Below are 22,634 nucleotides of genomic sequence, written 5' to 3' on the forward strand. Positions count from 1 at the left end.
GCTTAGCTCCCTGAGTGCTAAGAGGACAGCGGCAAGCCCAGCCAGAAGACACGTGGAAACCGCTTGGTTGCGGTGCACGACAAACTACAAGTTGTGTACTCTACTCGATCGAAAACCGGTGCTACAAATCAGCAGTGGTACAACCCTAGGTAGGGTGCTCTTAATCTGGACCGTCGGTTGCTTTATCCGACGGCCCAAGACAGCTGCAGGCTGAAGCCTCTCCCACGTGCACAGCTCCCACTCGACACGAACTTAAAGAACCATGACACGACCAGCCAAGCTTTCATCCTCAAAAGTAGCAATGGTGGATGCTTAATTAAGCGATCAAACATGGCGTTTCGTCTTGAGAATGACGACACGCTCGCGCGCGTGGAGGTTAAGCTCGTCTCGAGAGAACTGCACGCATGGTTACCGGTGTTGCGCCTGACGGCAAGAACAGGACAGGAGTGGCAAGTATGCGTTGTTTAATCTTCTGGAAAGGGGAAGAGGCCAAGGGAGAGATTTTTCTATGAGATGTTCCATTCAAATTTGTCACAGTGCCCAACCAACCTGTGATTGTCTTACTGGCATGGACCTCTCTTCCCTCTCCGTTTCACTAATGTTCAGAAAGTTTCGAGATTGCATGCATGGATGCATGATGCATCACCTGTGCTGCTGATGTACATGATGTACTTGAGCTTGGTTTTCTTCAGAAGTTCAGACCGGACTTGTAAGACAGAGCAAGAGCAGGACCATAAAAAGTGTGAGATGTGACATCTTACACCTGCCACATTGCATTCAATAGCTTGCAGATTGTGCCAGACATCTGCATCCTACAGATTTTTGCATCTGTCTTTTCTTTTAATAAAATCAAGCAGAGAACAGTAGCAGCTCAGGTAATATTGAATGAGAGATTCAAGAAGTGGCAGTATTGAACAGAGTAATCCACAAGGTGCACTGTAAATGCCTTCAGGAAATGAACAGCAATCCACAGGTCAAAAGAGGACCAATGCCCATGAGACCTGTAGACAACAGAACACTGCACCAGCACAGTTACTTCCTCCATTTTTCAATATTTGATATTTTTTATCAAACACGTAAAACTAGGCAATTGTTTGGGTAAATTTTTTTTTGACCAAATTGCACTTATTATCAGCACACTTGCAAGACACATGGCAAAAATTGTGGCTAGGGACGTGCAGCTGAACAAGATCTAGAATTTTCTACACACTTAGCTCGTAGAGTTGTTGAATAGGATTAACAAGAGGCAAAATGGACAAACTAGCATTAGGAAGCGTGGAATGACAAATATTTGCAAACTTTGATTTGAGTTAAAATAACAGTTATTGAAAAACGGAGAAAATATTTAGAATTTTTGCTGTTTTCCTAGTATTTTCTTCTAGCAGAAAGCCAGAAACAGCTGTAGGGTAGTACTACAAAGTATTTTATAAAGGCACCTTTTCAACATAATAAACAATACATTTAAAAAAAAGGGCAAAGAACGCTTTTGGTCGCAAGCAGAGAGCGCCGAACATGACGAGCATACCCAAATCTTTGCAGCAGACATGTTCATCCCAAATTTTAAAAATATCAGAAAGTTAATGGAAAAGCACATAACTTTCGTGTGATCATACATATTTCTGGCCTCCCTAATTACTCTTATCATGACTTCGTGTAATCGTACATATTTCCTGTGCTCAATATGAACAGCTAATAGCATATAACTTGACTCTTTAGAAAGTCTAACTATGAGAGGATACAGAGCCCCTCCACTTCATCCCTATGAAGTCTGGGAATAATAATTTGCGAGAAAAGTACAGTAATTTATAGTTATTCGTAAAATAATATAGTATTAAATCTTATCCATCTATCTAAGATTCAATAACTCACAGAGAATTAAAATCAGTGACTTCACTTCTTATAAAGGCCGAGGATGCCAATTCACTATCCGAATGCCAGGTCTCTCATTTTTATTAAATGGACAATGTTTCTAGTCTTTGCAGGAGAAATAGATCGAATGACTCTTGTACAAATAATTACATTTTAACTAAAAATTGTTCCTCTAAATCGCTATATTTTTCATATCGTCACTCCAATTTTCATATACATCTTCATTATCCAATACTAAAGTGGACGAACATTGAATAATGAAGACATAAAGGTTAGCGCAAAAAATACAAACATATCCTTCGTAACGAAAAAAATTTACAAGAAAACAGAAACCTCTCTCTCTCTCTCTCTCTCTCTCTCTCTCTCTCTGCGCTGCGGTGTTGTGCATCAAATTTTGGTCTTGTAATTGGCCGGTGGACCATTCATTTCATCAATGGCGGGATTCAATTCCTTACTGAAACCTCTCCAACCCTACAGTAAATGAGCATGTAGTCATGAACTCGCTCTCGTCTTCTCCACCTCTATAAGACAACCAAGCAAACACAGCAGAGCGGCAAGGCCACCACGCACCCGTCGAGCACGGCGCAATGCCTGCTTCCCTGCACCCTCCCCACCTCCACTTCCACAAGCTTAAGAGGTGCCACCACCCGGCGGCCATGGCCAAGAAGGGCCTCGCCGCCATCCTCTACAAGCTCCGCGACGTGCACCGCCCGCCATCGTCGCCGCCATCTCCCTCTCCCTCGCCGTCACCGTTGACCCCGTCCGCGCACTACACCCAGCGCTGCTACCCGCCGCCGCCGTCCGCGTGGCCGTGGCCGTCGTGCCGGCACCCGCGCACCAGCTCGTTCCGCGGGCCCAAGGACGATGCCATGTACCGGACTGTGAACACAGTCTACGACACGGCTTCGGAGCAATGCCTCCGGCGTTCGTCCATAGATGAACCGTCGTGCACTGACCGGAGCCTCCTGGCGCTGCCCGGGGAGGCCGCGGTGGAGCAGGTGGGAGAGGAGGAGGAGAAGGAGATGCAGCTGCGTGAGACGGCCGTCTTGCGCGGCGTGCGGTCGGAGCGGCTCTTCTTCGAGCCGGCCGGCGCGGAGTTCTTGCCCAAGCAGGTAGTGCATTCTGCATCTGCATGTCGTCAACTGTCCGACGAGAACTCGAGAAGGCACCACACCGTTCGAATAAGTTTTAACGCGAACGGTTTCAGCAGGCGGCGCCGGCGCGAAACAAGAACGAGGCGGCCGCCGTGGTGGCCGTCAAGAACGAGGGATCGGCAGGGACCATCGCGCCGCCCGACAAGGACGAGGCGGAGGAGGTGCATGCCGCCGCGGTGAAGGGCGGCGCGGTGGTGGTGACGGTGGAGTCCAAGGACCCGTACGGCGACTTCCGGGCGTCGATGGGGGAGATGGTGGCGGCGCACGGGCTGCGGGACTGGGAGGCCCTGGAGGAGCTCCTGGCGTGGTACCTCAAGCTCAACGCCAAGGGCGTCCACGCTGCCATCGTGGGCGCCTTCGTCGACCTGCTCGTGAGCATGCAGGCGTCCCCGCTGCCTAGCCCGCCGTCGCTGCCGTCGCCGTCGCCATCGTCGTCTTGCATCACCTTCGAGGAGTACTCCTCGGCGACTTTTGACGATTAAGAAGGCAAGAGCTGAGGAATTCGTTTCTTTCTTTGTTTTTTCTGTTCATCGACTTGTTCAGAGATAACAGTTTTTGTGAATAATTTTGTGTGCCTGAGGACGAAGGAATGGAAGGTGTGGCATGAATGTAGCCATGTACAGTTGCTAAAACTAGTTGATGCTGACCATTAGAGTAGACTAATGCCTAGATGACTAATTGACCATATTTAATTTGCATGTTTTTTCTTGCCCTTCTTTTGCCACCTGTCTCTTATGTGTTAAGGAATGTAAACCGGACTAACTCTGAAGCATGTTCATCTCTGTGCCTGCTTTGTTTGGCTGTTGTCTCAACAATTTTCGTAGCTTTGTGCATACCTTGGCCAAGTTTTTTGTATGAAGATCCAGACGAAAGTTGAGTCAAACGCTGCTGGCATCTTGGTCAGTATCGACGCTGATCCAACAGGCCATAAATTTGAGATGTTTGCATCCCATCAATTCGTCCGCAGAGATAGTCTCAGGGTGTCATTTATCAGCTATTACGACCATTGACCATTGTGATTCACTGTACTGGTTGTTTTGGCATAAACAGGATCTTGAATATACGTTTTCACCTTGATTTTTTAAACCATATATTGGTAAAAAAAACTATAAATTAATGATATTAAAAATTTATAAGAAATCTGCTAGGCCATTTTTACGTGGCAAATCTAAATGTTCTATGCGTATCCATGGTCAATTTTTTTGGAAAAAAAGTTGGCGCGCACGTATTCTAGAATGACAGGTAACACAGGGGGGAGCGGCAAGTCCTACTCTCGTTTAGTTACAGGACTTTTGTATCATAAACTTTGTACTATGACGTTTTAGACGGCTAATGCGGCATTTAGCTCGATGGTAGGCCGTAGGCGAGGCAATGATGCTCTCTGAACTGCCGATGAACAAGACGTAGATGTCCATGAATCTATTAATCTATAGCTGCTTGCCATGATATGACCATCTCACAGGACATGGCATACGAGTGAGTAATATCAGCTAGGTGAGGCCCCATCCAAGCGAACTGCCAGCCTTGGTCTCATGTTGACCGGCCTCCAAGAGGTTCCCATGTGAAAATTTCCAAGGTAGAGGCGTAGAGCAGTCGTGCCCTGTCAACCTGGCGGTCCTGGCCAATAAAGTTGAGCAAAAAAATAGAAGACATGAGTCCACAACGCTACACAACTTTTCCTGACCGAACAAAGTGCACCTGCGATGGCATTTCCAAATAAGATATTTTAGTTCATTAACTCAAACAAGGTGAAAATAAATTTGTTATGTGGGGAAGCAAATACAGCCAGCGCCACTCGAAGATCAGCGCATGATCATAGGCAGTTCAGCGCATAGACATGTTAGTTAGATTACAGATTGCTTTGTTAAGTTTGTGAGCAAGGTTTGTTAGACAGAGATTTCTATATAAGGGGACATCACATTAAGAAATAATGACAAGCAAAGATTTACTTTGTAATCTATCTCCTTCTCTCTTTGCTCTACACTCACCGTCCACCATAGCTATGCGGACGCGAGGTTACAAGCATCGCCCTCCCGTCGAGCACCCCTCCAACCTGCGAACCACCAGCCAGTCCACCAGCCATATCATCTTGATATCAGCTTCGAGCAATCCTAGCCTGTCGTCGCCATGTCTTGTTCCCACGATGACGCCGATGATCTCAAAGCCACACTGGCGACAATCGTGCAGAAGCTCACCATATGGGACACCATCAAGGGCACCATGGCTGATCTTTACCCGTAGCAACAGGTGCATCACCTCGCCATCATGTGTCTCGAGAAGCACCAGAGCGAACTAGTGCCGACCGCGGCCACCGGTGAGCAAGCGGCTCAGCGCGAGCATCAAAGACGGAAGATCAGCCGTCGTCCATGGGCATCACGAGGATAGACCACCGCGCTTCCACAAACTTGACTTCCCTAAGTATGACGGTAAGGGCAACCCATTACCATTCATCAAATGATGTGAATCCTTCTTCCACGCCCACCGCATCTCGGAGGAAGAGACGGTCTGGATGACATCCTTCCACCTCCTCAACACAGCGTAATGTGGTATATGCGCATTGAGCGGGAAGAAGGCACTCCCTCGTGGTGCTGTTCCGCGGAGCTGCTAAACATCTGTTACACACCACCCCTGTGATCCAATCCCCTAAGTGAGATGGTGGCTTGCCAGCGCACGGGCGCGGTGGGTGACTACCAGGAGTGCCTCTTGGAGCTGCTTGCTCGCATCGGTCCCCTCACCGAGGCACAACAAGTCTAGTTGTTCACCGTTGGCTTGCAATAGGCCATGAGTTTGGACGTTCATATGCAAAATCCGCAGTCCCTCGAGATGGGAATGAGCTTCACGCGCTCTTTCAAGTGCCGCAAGCAGGTAGTCCAGCAAGCGCCTCGTGCTTCTGTAGCGAAAATGACCATATTAGGTCATGATTGTGATTTTTACGATTAATGACAACATAGTCATGGGACTAACATGTTTGTCAAGAAAATATGTTAGTAGGTCTCATGGATGTAATACATGAAGAAGCCATCATAGCCAGGACAAAGTTTAGTTAATTGGAGAAGTCCCGAAAGATTTGTTCTCACCGGATGGTCCAGTGTACCAAAAGCTATAATCACCAGAGTATCCTCAATAGAGGAGAAAGAAGACACTGGATAGTCTGGTGTTAAGAACCGTGTACTCATTAAAGTGTTTCTGTTCAGAAGGCAAAATAGAACAACCCACTGGATGGTCCGATGATCAGCGGAAGATATACACCGGAGCAATTCTTACAGAGAGGGTTGCAAGTGTTTAAGAGAGATGACTAGTTGACTGGATGGTACGGTGTTTAGCTTGTGCACACCAGATGATCTCACCGGAGCATTCCTACCAAAGAGGATGCAGTTGTTCAAGAAGAAGGATGAAGTTACCGGATAGTCTGATGATCATATAGATAGTTGCACCGAAGCATTTCTAAGGAAAAGAAGAGAATGTTTAACTCACCGGATGGTCCTATGTGAATGGAATGAACATCGGATGGATGCACTGGATAATTTTACACAGAGAGGCTGCAAATGTCTGGTTTGGCTCAGGATAACTCACCAAATAGTCCGGTGATGAAAAGATACGCACCGAAGGCTTCACCGGAGTAATTTACACAGAGAAGATGCGAAGGCTCGGATGGCTCAAGATAATTCACCAGAAGATCCGGTGATGGATTTGGGTATACACCAGAGAATTCGGTGTTCAAAAGAAGTTTGAATAGAATTCCAATGGCTAGTATCCACTGATATACACACCATATGGTCTGGTGCTTGTACTACTGCTGTCATCGGATCATCTGGTGTTCACAGTAAAGTTGAGCAATTGGCGCAACGGCTAGTTCGCAAGTTTGAGACTATAAATACCCCTCCACTTAGTCATTTGAAGGTGTGGTATGTTGCTGGAGTCCAGAGAATCTCATATACACTTGAGAAGACATCCAAGCCACCAAAGTGCTTCAAGTGTTCATCCAATGCAATTTAAATACTATTAGAGACTGATTAGTGCTATTAGGCCTAGAGAGAAGTGTTGCTAGGTGCTGCAACCTAGAGAGTGGATCAAGGAGTGATCCAACCGTATACCGAGAGGTACGTCGACACCTTAGAGTCTTTGTGATTCGTCGGCAACTTGTTGACCCTCTGACTTGGTGTAGAGCGGCGGCAAGACACGTGTATGGGGATGCGGAGACCCTTGCCTTGGTGGTTTAAGCTCCAAAGTGATCACGACGATAAGGGATCGGAAGAGAGGCTTGTGGTGAGGCCTTCCCTTAGTGGCTTGGTGGCTTATCCGGGTTAAAACCTTATATTTGTGACTTGGTGGTTCAATAGCTATGACCGGGTGCCTATCGGGAGCATATCCTTGGTGGAGCTCCAACGTGGATTAGGGGTGACATTCATGCTATCGATACCACGAAAAAATCCTTATGCCGAGTTTGCTCTCTCTAGCTTAGTTACATTTCCGCATTTACTTACTTGCAATTTACCTTCTTAAATAGGTTGCAAGCATTTTGATCAGTAGAGTAGACACACTAGATAAACCTAGAGTACATTTAGATAGAAATTGATATAGATTTATCTTGTGTTGTTTTTGAAGTCGAATAGATTCTAAGTGTCCTAATTCACCACCCCTCTTAGGACGTCACCGATCCTCACAGCCTCGTGCTACCGGGGTCTCCTGATGACTCCACAGACAATGTTGCCGCCGCCAACGGAATTGAAGATTGACGTGGCTCAGTCCTCTACCGCAGGAACCACGCCGCCAAGCATGATCACTGTGGGTGGCCGCAGCATCCGCCATCTCTCACCAGAGGAAATGGAAGATCATCATTGTCGTGGCCTCTGCTTCAACTGCAAAGAGAAGTATGGCCGCAGGCGCTACCAATCGTGCAAAAGGTTGTTCCTATTGGAGCTCAACGACGACGACGCGCAGGCCGTGACCATGGACGAACCCGACGATGACCCGCAAATCTTGTGCCACGCCATTGCGGCAATCAAGACCACCAAGACCATGCAGGTTCCACTGCACCTAGGCGGCTCCGTGCTCCACACACTCCTCAACTCTGGCTCGACACACAACTTTGTGTCCAAAGTGGCGGCACAGCACACGAGCCTCCCATTCCAACGCCACACCAATCTCCACGTCACGTCGCCAATGGCGAGCGCATGCCATGCGCCAGAATATACTGCCGCGTAGTGTTTTCAATCGAGACCAAAGAATTTATGGCGGATTTGTATGTCCTGCCACTCGGCGGCTACGATGACGTCCTCGGCACCCAATGGCTGGCAACCTTAGGCCCGATCCTCTGGGATTTTGGGCGCCTCACCATATCCTTTTGGCACCACGACCGCCATGTCCAGTGGCAAGGCATCCCCCGACCACCAACTCCACAACTCTAGCTGCACACATGCCAGGACCTCCTCGTGGCGTTGTTGTTAGAATTCACTGATGTCTTCATGACACCATCCGACCTGCCGCCACAGCGCGCCCACGACCACCGAATCCTCTTGATGCCAGGAACTTTTCTGTGGTCATGCGCCCATATTGCTACGCAGCCGCTCACAAAGACGAATTGGAGAGCCAATGCCACGACATGGAGGTGCATGGCTTGATCAGGCACAGCATAGCGCCATTTTCCTCACCGATGCTCTTGGTAAAGAAGGCAGACATAACGTGGTGCTTTTGTGTCGACTACAGCATGCTCAAGGATAAATTCCCCATTCCCGTTGTCGACGAGCTACTCGACAAATTGCATGGCGCTAGGTTCTTCACGAAGTTGGATCTCTGTTTCGGATACCATCAAGTCCGCATGCACTTGGATGATGTCGAAAAGACTGCGTTCCAGACTCACAACGACCTCTTCGAGTTCCTCGTCATGTCATTTGGGCTCACGAACGTGTCGACGATTGTTCTCCGTTAGGGATTGGGTATGGTTACGCTTGCTTCACCGTCCAGTAGCCTCGGTGACCGCTGGTATGACAGCAAGTTGCGACCATGGTTCTATGGGCCATACCATAGCATTCCGGCTGGCGCTGCTACCCAATGCTCGGTTGCATGACATCTTTCACATTGGCCTCCTGAAGAAATTCATCGGCACTCCACCCGAGGCTCCTCCGACGCTACCGCACAATGGTGTTGTGGTACCAAGTCTGGGCCACGTGCTAAAGGCACGGCTTTGTTGGGGGGGGGGGGTCCGCCAAGTGCTGATTCAATGGCGCTCCCAACCTGCGTCAGGTACCTCTAGGGAAGATCTCCACACATTTCAGCAACGTTGCTCAGATTTTTAGCTCGGGGACGAGCTGTTAGTCGGGAGGGGGGGGGGGGGGATGTTAAGTGGGGACACAAATACCGTCGGCACCATTTGAAGATCAGCGCATGATCATAGGCAGTTGAGCGTCAATTGCTTGCCATCCGATCAGATACAGTTAGTTTGTTTAGTCACAGTTAGTTGTTTAGTCATTCAGATAGACATGATAGTTAGATTACATATTGATTTATTAAGTTTGTTAGCAAGGCTTATTAGACAGTGGTCTCTATATAAGGAGACATCACGTTGAGAAATAAAAGCAAGCAAAGATTTACCTCCTAATCTATCTCCTCTCGCTATGCTCTACACTTACCGTCCACCATAGTTCCGGGGAGATGAGGTTACAAGTCACGCCCTTCTATCAAGCACCCCTATAACCTCCTGCGAACCACCAGCCATAACAAAATGCCATTTCGGATAAGCTTAGTCTTCTGAAATTAAGAAGCACGTAATTTTTAGGCTTCTGTCAGTTACTGAACTATCTAACGGACACGCCTAACACACAACAGCAAAGTATATATGCAGTCCACAATGCTACACAACGTTTCCTACTTCTAAAAAAAAAAAATCTTTTCCTGACCGATAGTTTTTTTTTACTCAATTACTCGTGCAACATTGCATCTATTCCTTCAAGTAAACCGTTCCTATGCGGCCCAGGAAGACCCAGCTTGTAGATTGCAGATATTTGCGAGTGGAGAGGAGTTAGATAGAACGGCTCATTCATATTTTTGGGACTCTTCTTCTTCTCCCTTATCTATAGTAATTGTTAGGTATAAGAGGTTTCTATTGACTGTGAAGCGGTAGAGGAGCTTGAGCCCCCGGGAGCCGCCCCTGGCTGCAGAGATGCTTGAACGATTCGAGTCACAGTCGTTCACGGCATTTAATCTCTGCAGCCCCGGCTGATGCGTAGACTGCAGCCCAGTGCTTGTGGACGCGCGGGAGGCACACGGCTGCAACCACAAGAAACGACGCCGCGCAACGCAACGCAACGCGGGGACGCTTGCCCGATGCAGCTCCAGACAAATCGAAGGACGGACGTACGGGCTATAGCGATTGAGCACTGGTTGCCACGCGGTCGTCTGCAATTTCATGGGTCGGCGGATTGCGCAAGAGCATTCGAGGACCAATCAGGGTTGGCAAATTCATTGAAAATCAGTCGCAAAACCGGTCAATTCTGTCTGCAGGAATTTTGAATTTGAATTTAAAAAAAATACAAAAATACAAAAATTCTAAAAATACTAGAGATAATTCTAAGACCTGTGAAAAAAAAAATCAAAAATAATATCTTTTACATCATATTTTATGGAGAGAAAGTTTAGAAAAAAGATAAGAAAAGTGTGCTTTAAAAAGCGTACCACTTATTTATTAACTCACGTTAAAGAAAATATTAACATGCAAACACATTTTTTTTAATGTATGATGTACGTTAGGAGGATCTATAAAATTAGTTTCACTTCATTTAGAGTTTTATTAATTTCTTTATAATTTTTACAAAGTGTACATGTTAAGAAAAAACATTGTGATTAACTTTGAGTATGTCTACCATTATTTTTCCTACACAACGCATTGTTTATGTAAACTAATAAAAGTGGTTTCATTAATTTTCGAGGTGTTATGGATTAGTAATGAATTAATCTAGTTGTAACACATTTACGCAATCATGTATGTTACAATAATTATTTCATGATTTTATGTACTTTTATAAGATAGAGGATAATGTAAAAAGACTTAATTAACTATGCATTTAACTAGGTTTATAAATAAATTTTTTCATAGAAAATATACAACTTTTCATGAGCATAAATATTTTTATCATATAGATCATGTTACAAGAAAACTAATAAAATTTATTTCACTTGATTGGAAGCTTAAATGAATTAGTTATCGATTTCACAAGATTGAGCTATTTTTATGGTTTTCTTAAATTTTACTGAAATTTAGTAAAACCGAACTGTTTTCATGGAATTCGAGTTATTTTTTAGGAAATCGAGCATATCACAAACGAAATGTGAGAAATGCAGTCGGTTTTCGGTAGAATTCGATCGTTTTCAGTTGAATTCGATCGGTTTTTGTTTGTCGATTTGACCTTTTGCTACAGTTAAATCAGTTTGATCGAATGAATTTGACAGAATTCTCATCGAATTTTGTGATACTCGTGAAAACCACGAAACCACTGAGGAACACATTTCGAACCTCCAACTAATTTTTGAACCCTGGAACCAATGCGTTACTCCTTGCAAGAAAGCAGCGCAACCGTCAAATCGCGCGAGCACCTAACAGACGCAACGGCAAGCCGCTCTATTTGATGCGTTCATGATGGTGTGATACATACAGTACATGTGTAAACTGGCTGCAGAGATGCTTGCACGATTCGAGTCACAGTCGTTCACGGCATTTAATCTCTGCAGCCCCGGCTGATGTGTAGACTGCAGCCCAGTGCTTGTGGACACGCGCGAGGCACACGGCTGCAACCACAAGAAACGACGCCGCGCAACGCAACGCAACGCGGGGACGCTTGCCCGATGCAGCTCCAGACAAATCGAAGGACGGACGTACGGGCTATAGCGATTGAACAATGGTTGCTTCTGGGCGTCTGCAACTTCATGGGTCGGCGGCAACGGCGGATTGCGCGAGAGCATTCGAGGACCAGTGCGTTACTCCTTGCAAGAAGCAGTTCAAGCGTCAAATCGCGCGAGCACCAAACATACGCAACCGCAAGCCTCTCTATTTGATGCGTGCATGATGGTGTGATAAATACAGTACATGTGAATTTATGAATACTATATTTCTGCCTGGCAGGCGCCAATGATCAGCTTGCAGCTTGATTTTCTCTACTTATATGCTAAAAGCATCTCCAAGATTAGGGGTGGAAATGGATGGCAGGAAATCCGAATTATCCGATTCCGTATCCGTTAAAATGCGAATATGGATATCCGTATTCGTATTCGTTTCTGAAATGGATACTAAAATGGATATATCCGAATTCATTTTCGAGATTCGGATTCAAATGTGGATATCCGAATTCGAGATATATCCGATTCGTATCCGTATCCGCCAACCAGGGAACTAAATTTTGCTAAAGTTTTAGAAATTTCAGATATGAACGAAATTCCAACCCAATCAAATTGGAACAATTTCAGTCAAATTTCATCAAATTTCAGTTAAATTTGATTAAAAATTTAAATTTTCAACATGAATTTTGAACAAAATTTGTAAAATTCCGGCCCAATCAAAGTAGAACAAATTTCATTCGAATTTTATCAAATTTCAGTCAAATTTTTTCAAAAATTTAAATTTCCAACCTGAATTTCGAAGATCGAGTAGATATCCGAATGCGGATTCGTATTCGAACTATCCGATTCGTATTTATATTCGTATTCGTATTCGAAGATATCCGGATCCGTATTCGTATTCGGATTAAAATGTGGTAAATCGTACTATCCGAATTCGATTCCATGTGTATCCGATCCGTTTCCATCCCTATCCAAGATATATTCTATTTTATTCTCTATAGGTAAATTTATAGATTTTGACTAAAAACATCCTCTAATAACTCTTCAAATTGGTTCTTATTTTTACCAATCCTCTAAACACACCTCCATCCTAGCTAGAAGTAGGAAATCCTTCTCAGACTTCCAATTCTACTAGGCCCACGCTCCCACCGCCCGCGGACTCAATAACCCAGTCCACGACGCTCGCGCTCTTGTCCCACACCAACACATTATACTCCAACTCGGTGGCGGGGCTCACCACGTCTGTCCGGCGCGTCAGGCCCACCGCCGCCGCCGTCACCTTGACGTCACTCACCGTGCGCTAGGGCACCGAGGAGAGACGGAAGAGGACATGTGGCGCGAGGTCGAGCATGACGAGGCAATGATGGCACTGTCTTTCCTCCTCAGCCCGCCTCGCATCCATATCTTGGAGATCGAAAACCTCTCCCTCTTGTCCACCGTGACCTTCGACGGTGGCGGCTGCTTGGGCAGTGCATCGAAGCCATGAAAGCCTTCCCGCTTGGAGTTGCAGTCGCACTCCGACATGGCCACGCAGTGCCCCGGCATGCGCGTCGTAGGCCGCTTCTTGTCTAGCGGCTTCACGGAGACGTGGAGTAGGGAGATCTCGTCCATGACGTACTCGTAGGTCCCTATGGAGTAGCACCGCCTCACGTCCTGGCTAGGGTTGACGCTGCAGCCTTCGCTAATGGTGGCGCCTCCTTCGGTGGATGCCTGGCTCCTGAACTTGTCGAGCTTGACGGGGATGACCACCTCGTCCTTCTTCTCCACTGCCTCTACGGCGTGCTTTCGGTCCCGCGCTGCCTCTTCTTGCTCCATGATGAAGCTAAGATGAACAGAGGACACTCGTGCAAAGGTGGAAGAAAAGGTTGGGGACACTGGGCAAGGGGTGCAAGGGCGCGGGGGGCCGAGGTCATGGTGGGACGCCAACGACAGCGCGAGCACGATAGGGATGTAGGTGCCCAGGTCGCCCACCGCACCGCCCAGCTCTGACCAGACGGACCAGACGTACATCTTGCTCTATTTGCTCGTGATGAGGAAAGAGAGAAATGACAGGTGGGGTCCATCAGTCGGTGACATAATAGATAACATATAGGGAACGGGATATTGAGAGTTTATTAGAGATGAAGAAAATTTATAGAAGAAATATTATAGGAAGGCTTCCTATATGAAGATATAGGGAATGTGTTTTAAAAAATTCTTTTGAGATGCTCTAAATACAACAGTCGGAACAGGCCATCAAATTCCAGTTCCAAAGGTTGGTGCACGTGTGTATGCGTGTTGTGGATAGGAGAATTCGGTTGCCACGGTTTGATAGTTGCAACAAGAGCAATAGCAAGAGCATGTGAAATTATTTTGAGTTGGATGAGTTTCTTGAAAAACGGCATGAAATGGTATCTCTGGAAGGTGTGCGCCATTAATTTGAGCTGCATTTGTCATTGAGCCTGGCTTCACGAACCTGACGACAGTTTCAGTGTCGAAGAAGTTGTATAGCCTCCCGAGTTTTCAGCACTAATGACTATTAGTAAATTATCTGGCTCCAATAACAGAGACAGTCAAACTTGCCAAACCAATGCACGACGCTGGATCTTTAGTTGCAAGGTAACTACAATGAGCAATCACACGGCCTGGGGACTTCACACATTCACAAAGTTACAAGCTGTCACAACATAAGCAATCTAATATTTTTGTTGTTGTGAGCATTTATGAACATGGTCGCGGCATCTAGTTTCCAAGCTGTAGATTAGCCGATTAGGTGTCGTGTATATGTCACTATCTAGATCGGCCGATTAGGCTTAAATTATTAAACAAAATCATTGTGGTGCAGTACAAAAATCTTAAAGCGCAGCATCCTCTATTGGTAGTTCAAATGTAATGGTTCTGATATTAATCTGATCATAAATAGGAGGATGATTGCAGACTATTCTCAGAAATAAAATGGTGCTTATTTCTAGGGGTGGAAATGGATGGCAGGAAATCCGAATTATCCGATTCCGTATCCGTTAAAATGCGAATATGGATATCCGTATTCGTATTCGTTTCTGAAATGGATACTAAAATGGATATATCCGAATTCGTTTTCGAGATTCGGATTCAAATGTGGATATCCGAATTCGAGATATATCCGATTCGTATCCGTATCCGCCAACCAGGGAACTAAATTTTGCTAAAGTTTTAGAAATTTCAGATATGAACGAAATTCCAACCCAATCAAATTGGAACAATTTCAGTCAAATTTCATCAAATTTCAGTTAAATTTGATCAAAAATTTAAATTTTCAACATGAATTTTGAACAAAATTTGTAAAATTCCGGCCCAATCAAAGTAGAACAAATTTCATTCGAATTTTATCAAATTTCAGTCAAATTTTTTCAAAAATTTAAATTTCCAACTTGAATTTCGAAGATCGAGTAGATATCCGAATGCGGATTCGTATTCGAACTATCCGATTCGTATTCGTATTCGAAGATATCCGGATCCGTATTCATATTCGGATTAAAATGTGGTAAATCGTACTATCCGAATTCGATTCCATGCGTATCCGATCCGTTTCCATCCCTACTTATTTCGAATCAAATAGAGAGTACTGCTGCAAGAGACGACACGAACACTGACTCTCCCCTGTTTCTTCTCTCAATAATTCCGACCTCACTTTCAGTTTTGGTGGGTTTTATTGTCTCCAATCATAAATACATATAGTTTTAAATAAGACTCGGTTCTTTGATCACTATTTTTTATTAGAATATATTTATAAAATTTTATTAAATTTGTGATATTATGAAAATATTTTTTAAGATAAATATACATCTATGATTTTAAAGTTTCCAAATAAAGTATTTTGAAAACTATTGTTAATCAAATTTAAGAGTTGATTGAACCTTTCTTAAAACAATATGTATGTATGATCCGAGATAGTATGTCACGTCACACCAAATAACACCACATTGTGCCTAAATCATTGAGCTCCCTTTTAAAGTTCCTATAGACCCAATTCACTTTCCCCTTTAGTATATTCACAAATTCATCATGTGTCCCAGATCCTAAAGGGCTCCACTCGCCATTGACCTCTAAATGGAACCGGAGGGGTAAAGCCGTAACTCTCCCATCCAGAAAAGATCCTGCTGGTGCAGCTGACCTTACCAACTGCCTTCCCTTGTATCATTGCGTGTCCAAGAACTCTCGAGCTCTGAGACCTCGGCCTCCCCGCGAGGATTCGACGCTCGGTTCAGCATGTCGACCGAACTTCTGACGAAATTCCTCACGTAAGTGCCCCTTCCATTCCTGCCCAGGCCTCTCTTGCCTGCAATCTTGATGGGATTTTTGCGATGCCGTGCGGTGCCTCCGCTTTTGTTGGTCTCTGTTCCTGGGAGGAGAAGAGGGAGAAGGCCGCGCCTGCCTGGCTCATATGCTAGTTACTTGGCTGCAGAGTGCTGCTCGGGTACGTGATGCCGGCGCTGGAGTGCTTCAAGTCGATCGAGCAGCGTCCCGGCCGGGCCGATGAGCTCCGGTTTTGGTGCGAGTACTGGTAATGATTCAGAAGACTTTATCCCTGGGTAATTGATCCGTTTTAGCTGCCTGCGATTTGTTTAATTGGTTGTCTGGTGATACTTCGTATTGGTAGTACTAGTTCACAGAATTGGATCTGGCAAAGCTCATACAAGTCCAAGAAAGGGGATTGATTTTTATCTAGCAGGTACAGGGGCCACTGTATCAGAATTGATGTGTTGTTGGCTTGATACGGAATTCAGTAGCAAATTCTTTTTTTTAAAAAGAAAAACGAGGAATTCTGTAGCAAATTCATATTTGGGATGTAGAAGCACAAGATCTTCCTTCTCGTTGCTGAAAACTTTGGGGTGGTTGACTTGGTGTTAACTGTATGTGTGCTGCTTGGAGATCTTGGTCTCGTTATGTTTGACCAATTTCAGCAACCTCGCAGGATCATTCTAGTCATCCTGGTCATATTCGACGAAATTGCTGGCGCTCTGATTTCCAAGTAACCACCAAAGCACCAATCACAATTCATGTTCCTTCAGAAAAGTGGCTGTAGTATGACAATTCCCTCCATTCCCATCACAGGATTCCAATGTACTATGAGCTCAAGCTCGCCTTCCTCGTGTACCTGTGGTACCCAAAGACAAGGGTACGAAGGAGCACAACCCTGCAACATCCATTGATTCATGTCGGAAAAGATAAGTTTTGCTGCATGCGTGACCGCTTGTTCTTGTGTTCTGAATCAGGGAACGGACATCGTGTACGAGACCTTCCTCCGGCCGCTGGTGATGCAGTACGAGCCCAACATCGAGGCGAGGCTACAGTACCTGCGCGCCAACGCCGGCGACATCCTCGTCTTCTACCTCAAGAACTTCACCGAGAGGGGCTACGACCTCTTCCTCCGAGCGCTCGACTACGTCCGGTCGCAGGCATCCAGAGGCTCAAGAACAAGGGTATACACTACACCAGTTTGGCTCTTTGGTGGTGGGTTAGTAGCGTTCAGATGTTACATTTTGCGACTGTTTCCCGAGGTGCAGAACTTCTTCTCGTTCCGTGGGGACCGGGCGGAGAGGCCGAGCTTCGTCGACGACTACGGTGTGGGCGGCGACAGGAGGGACGCGGCGAGGCACCGGCGACCCCGCGGTGGTTACTAGCAGGCCAGAAGAGCCAGTGGATTTATAGGATGTGCACAGAAACTGAAAGGGTACTGGCATAGACTTAGGTAGGATTAAGCGAATCATTGTGAAACAGATTGATGTGAACACAAGTGGATTATGGACAAAACTTGTATAGATGATAGGCGTCGAATTGTGAGTGGGTACCGATCACAATTCCATGAGCCTAGATAAATAGCACATGATTTCAAAGTTTCGTAGGAGAATCCTAGCCAGTTATGATAATAATCATCTAAGGAATTGGCCAATCAGGAATTAGGTTTGGCACTAATTACCCGTCTAATGCAATTAAATCATAAGAACCATATCGAGTAAATAACGAATTACACCCTAACTAACGGATTCGATTCCTTTGCTAGATTGGATCGACCACGTTGGGTTGACTTGCTGATCACAATGCGATAGCACAACTAGCCTAGGCAGCAGAAGGCGCTGGCGAGGAAGCCGAAGCAAGGTTTCACGTACTTCCTGACGAGCCCGTGCATGGCGCTGCCGCGGCGAGTACCCAGCGGTCCCGGCGAGCGGCGCCGGTGGCGCGGCTGGGCCACCTCACCCGCGTACAGCCGTGACGCCGTCCTCACGAGCTGGTCGCTGATGCCCGCCTCCGGCGGCCGGCCGGCGCTGCCCTCCCGGAACGCCTCTGTGCCGATGACGTCCTCGAAGCTCACGTAGCCCGGCGCCATCTCGCACCGCTTGAGGTTCGTGTCGGTGTCGCCGCTGCCTCCGTTGCCGTGAGTACCGCGAGGGACGCCGCCGCCGCAGCCGCAGCCGCAGCCGCAACCGCCGGCAAGTATCTCACCCCACGAGTGCAGCCGTCGCGCGTCGGCCGAGCAGGAGCAGGCAATGGTGCACCCGCCGGAGGAGCTGCCGTCATCGTCGGTGTGGCAGCTTAGGCTCATCAGAAGAGGCTCAGAGTAGATTGCCATGGCACCCATCGATGGAGAGCGGCGTGAGAGGAGATAGGCACGCCGAACCTTTGATTAGAGTACGATCGAGAATTCGAGATGACTTGTTATTCCCGATAAGAAGGTTAGTAGTTACGATTTTATTTATTTTTTACTATGAAAGTAGTTACGATTTTATTTTTTTATCCGAAATTATTTCGATTTTAGAGGAAACTCGGTACGCTGTACGCAGCGGTACTCGCACCCAGGTATCAAATGCATACCATGGGCCACTTTTTACTCAATATGAGCCTTGCAGTTGGTTTCCCCCGCAGGCTCTTTTACCGTAGCCGGCCCGATGCCCAGCATGGCTACATGTAGTTGGACGTGCTTAGGGATGACAATTTGGATTTGTTTAATATATTTTTTCTTTAATAATTTCAAAATACACTTCGGTTCAAAAAAACCATATCTAACCTACTGTCGCCCGTTCAACGGGTGAGAACAAGGTCTCGCTCGTTGAACGGGCGAGATGTTGTGGGCCAAAGCGTTCGCGACATTTATGCGATTTAATTAATCGGAGAGAGGTACATCTCTCCCGTTCACTAGGCGAGATGAAGTTATCGTATGCTGAACAGGCGAGACCTTCGTGGGTGCGGCGCCATGCGGTCCCACTCAAAAGGTATCGCCCGTTAAGTGGGCGAGATGTTCTGCTATTTAGCCTGGCCACGCCGGCTCTGCCGACGTCAGCTTCATTTGCTCCCACACCCGAGCCAAGAGAAGAGGAGAGGAGAGGGGAGGGTAGAGGGGAGGGGAGAGGGCGGTAACTTCATCTCGCCCAGTGAACGGGCGAGATCTACCTCTCTCTGATTAATTAAATCGCATAAATGCCGCGGACGCCTGAGCCCACAACATCTCGCCCGGGCGAAACCTTTGTTCTCACCCATTGAACGAGCGACGGTAGGTTAGATATGGCTTTTTTGGAAACCAACGTGTATTCTTAAAATTATTAAAGAAAAAATATATAAAATAATCTGGCAATTTGTCCTGTTGGGTCGGGTTCCCGCGGGTTTTAGACCCCGCGGGGCTAGGTTTAGGTGGTAAAATGGTCCTGCGGGGCTGGGTTCAGGTTTGGATTTGGGGAGTTGGGTCCGGGGTCGAGACAGATATTGCATCTACGGGTTTCCCGTGGGCCTTGAAGGCTGTCCAAAAAATGGCCCAACCAAACACCTCTCCTCCACAGCCCGACTCCCCCCGCACGGCCCAACTCGCCCGCTCACCCCCTGTTGCTCAGCCAGTCCACTCCGCCTCCCCCGCACTCCCTCTACTCGTCTGCTCCGCCTTCCCCACACTCCCTCTACTCGTCCGCGCCGCCTCGCCCACGCGTGCCATTTGCCCTCCGCTGCTCCGCCTCCCCGCTCGTCGTCCACTGTCGTCGCTCCGCTTCGCCCGTGCGCCCTCTGCCACCACGCCACCTCTCCTGCGTAGCTCCGCGACCATCGCCACACCCGCGCCCATCCGCCGCCACCGCTCCACCTCGCCCACCCGTCCTCTGCCTCGCCCGAGCCCTCTGGCTCTGCCGCTGCGTCGCCTACCTACCTCGCCTGAGCCCTCCGTCGCCTTCCCGCTCTGCTGTAGTACACCGATAGTTCCCCTGTCGGGTCCCCTCACTTGATCCCTCTACGGCTGTCCCGCTCCTCTGCTGCCTCTATAGTACGTCACTGGGTCCCCGCTGGGTCTCGGGTCCCTGCTGGGTCCGGGATCGGGGCGAGTTTTGCACTCGACAGCTATTTCGTGGACGGGTCGGGTTTGATGTCGCGGGTTTTGGGTCGGGTGTGGTCAAGCTAAACTCAACAGGGGTAGACCTGTTGCCACCCTTAGATGCGTAGGGTTGTGTAGCAAACAGTATTGGATATCACAAGGGACTGGCCGACCACTCATCCACTTACATGCTATTAAGGATGACAGTGGGTCGGGTCAGTCCCTGCGGGTTTTACACCCAGCGCGCACGGGTTTTGGTGTAGAAACTGCCACATGAGCCGGTCAAGTCAAGACCCTGACCCAAGTCGGTTTCAGGTCTGGATTATATTTTGCACCCGTGGGTGCCAACAGAAACTTAAAATCCTGAGGCACAACGCATTACCCATTACGGCCTATGACCCATTCCCACACACAGCTTAGCCCTTACCCAAACACCCACCCACACTCACCCCACAGTAAACTCGAACGGTCAAACCCTAGGCGGCGGCTTCAGCAGCTCCTGTACAGCACGGGCGCACGGTCACGGCTCCCCCTCCCGTGCTCCCCCTCAGCTGCCCCAACCCTATAACATCCCAAGTTTTAGCATATGAATTTTAGCAAAATTCATTCTGTTTTTAAAAAACTTCTAATTATTTAAAACAACATAAAATCAAGGAAATATATATATTTGAATATATATATATACACACTTTTATGTGTGTATTCAAATACATTATTTCGGCTAAGTATTCCAAAGAGCACCAAATTAACTTTTAATTTAATCCCTACAATAATTAGGATCATATGCATTTGGTTCATTGCTTTTATGGTTCTTTGAGTGGAGAGTTGAATTTAAATGTTTCTCAAATTCAAATATATTCTTAGATTCAATTCAGCTGAAATCTAAATTTAATTCAAATCTTTTGATTTCAAATCCTCTCACAAATCTCATAGCTTAAAATCCAAATCCCAATTCAAATGCTCTTATTTGAATTGGCGTCAAATACAAATCTAAATTCAAATAAATGCTATTGAATTTAATCTAAAACCTTTTTCCTTTTCTTTTCTTTTCTCTTGGGCCACATCCCCCCTTTCCTCTCAGCGCAGCCCACACCCTTGGCCCAGCCGGCTTGTTTTTTGCCTCACTCTCCTCTCCCTCACACCTGGGCAAGGACGTGCGGCCTAGCTGTCGAAGGTTTTCCCCTGACAATATATCCGTAAGAATAACAGGGTTGTCTTCATGATTCAGGAATTGAACAGGAGACGAGGCACACACGATATATACAGGTTCGGGCCCCCAGTTAGAGTACTACCCTACGTCCTGTGTTGTCGATGATGTATCTGTATTCACTCAAGTACAAGCAATATGTCTAGATCTATTATAAGGAGTAGATGGGATCTAAACTAGACTAATGAGAAATCACCAAGTATCTCTTGTGGCTCTGGTGCTTGTGTCAAGATGCAAATGAGTTGTGCTTCTATGAAAAAAAGAGAGCCTCCTTTCGGGGGTCTAGGTCCCCGTCTTATATAGGGGTCTTGTACCGCCTTCTATCTCACCGTAGTCGATAGAGAGTCCTTCATCTTGTCCACTAAGAAAAATCAGATAAATCCAACTGGAATGCTAGTTGTTCTCGAGTTGTGTAATCAATCGAGACCTTCCTCGTATGCACCGACTAGATCTCCAAGAGTATCAGGTACCGCAGATTCGGTTCCATAATATCCAAAGTTGTTAAGCATACACACATCATACCTTATCAGTATATGTATACTCTTTATGATTATATACCCCATAGTTAGATATTCGACAGTAGCCCCTAACTCTACATGGGAGGAAGGTTTCTGTAATTTTTCACTCGAGTACCGCCAAGTCTAAGCCTGGTCTAGTTAGGTGGTTCAGGCTTGTAGTCGAAAGAATCGAGTAAGAACGGTTCCTATTCCGAGTATCGAGTGGAAATACAATTGGGTCAAGTGCCCTACTGTTAACCGCACTCGAAACTCAAGAAAGGACTAAAAGCTCGATTAGTTGATGCCTGATTCTGAGTAGAGTTAAAAAAACCTTTTGAAATTTGAACCGATGGGTATGGGCACATTTAATGCGTGCAGAAGTTGGACGGGTGTACAAAGATTCACACAATATCGTCACTCCACCTTTCATGCTGGTCAAGGCGTCACAGAGATGAGAGTGGTTGTTGAAAGACAATAAGTTTTGGGCTATTTACCCGTACTAACCGAAACTATAACGGTCATTCCTTGCCCTCATGGTCAACCTTTTCACACAAGCCTCTATCTTTCTCCTCCCATACACTCACTGGCGCCGAGAAACCATGGATTCCGGTTCTCCTTCGAAGACCCCCGCTCCCTCCTCACCGGAAGAGGAATCCAACTTGAATTCCACCGATGCATCGCCCAACCAGCTTGATGAGATAGAGCTCCTGATTGAGACATGGTCAGCCTCCCTCAGCGCTAAAACAATGCTAGGTCTTCTGAAGAGCTAT

General features: G+C 46.8%; 4 protein-coding genes across 5 annotated transcripts; 2 read left to right on the plus strand and 2 right to left on the minus strand.

Annotated features, from left to right (window-relative positions):
• The first annotated feature begins 2,353 nt into the window (after positions 1–2,353).
• On the plus strand, positions 2,354–3,700 carry LOC133923487 (transcription repressor OFP13-like). The gene is made up of 2 exons (XM_062368775.1): positions 2,354–2,981; positions 3,080–3,700. Exons 1-2 carry the CDS (start codon positions 2,457–2,459, stop codon positions 3,503–3,505), a joined length of 951 nt encoding a protein of 316 aa, XP_062224759.1. The 5' UTR covers positions 2,354–2,456; the 3' UTR covers positions 3,506–3,700.
• Positions 3,701–13,142: 9,442 nt separating this feature from the next.
• LOC133925465 (RING-H2 finger protein ATL13-like) lies at positions 13,143–13,862 on the minus strand. Its single transcript, XM_062371386.1, has one exon. It carries the CDS (start codon positions 13,860–13,862, stop codon positions 13,143–13,145), a length of 720 nt encoding a protein of 239 aa, XP_062227370.1.
• Positions 13,863–15,939: 2,077 nt separating this feature from the next.
• On the plus strand, positions 15,940–17,705 carry LOC133924184 (putative HVA22-like protein g). Of its 2 annotated transcripts, none has more exons than XM_062369616.1 (6): positions 15,940–16,111; positions 16,276–16,374; positions 16,786–16,842; positions 16,926–16,989; positions 17,087–17,293; positions 17,378–17,705. In XM_062369616.1, the coding sequence occupies exons 1-6, from the start codon at positions 16,080–16,082 to the stop codon at positions 17,492–17,494; spliced, it is 576 nt and encodes a 191-aa protein (XP_062225600.1). In that variant the 5' UTR covers positions 15,940–16,079; the 3' UTR covers positions 17,495–17,705. The 2 variants fall into 2 exon arrangements, with proteins under 2 accessions (XP_062225600.1, XP_062225601.1); XM_062369617.1 differs by having other exon boundaries at positions 15,947–16,111; positions 16,276–16,402.
• Positions 17,706–17,925: 220 nt separating this feature from the next.
• On the minus strand, positions 17,926–18,495 carry LOC133925466 (uncharacterized). The gene has a single exon (XM_062371387.1). The coding sequence runs from the start codon at positions 18,448–18,450 to the stop codon at positions 17,926–17,928; it is 525 nt and encodes a 174-aa protein (XP_062227371.1). The 5' UTR covers positions 18,451–18,495.
• Positions 18,496–22,634: the final 4,139 nt, after the last annotated feature.

Source organism: Phragmites australis, chromosome 7, assembly GCF_958298935.1.
Source record: "Phragmites australis chromosome 7, lpPhrAust1.1, whole genome shotgun sequence".
Taxonomy (NCBI): domain Eukaryota; kingdom Viridiplantae; phylum Streptophyta; class Magnoliopsida; order Poales; family Poaceae; genus Phragmites; species Phragmites australis.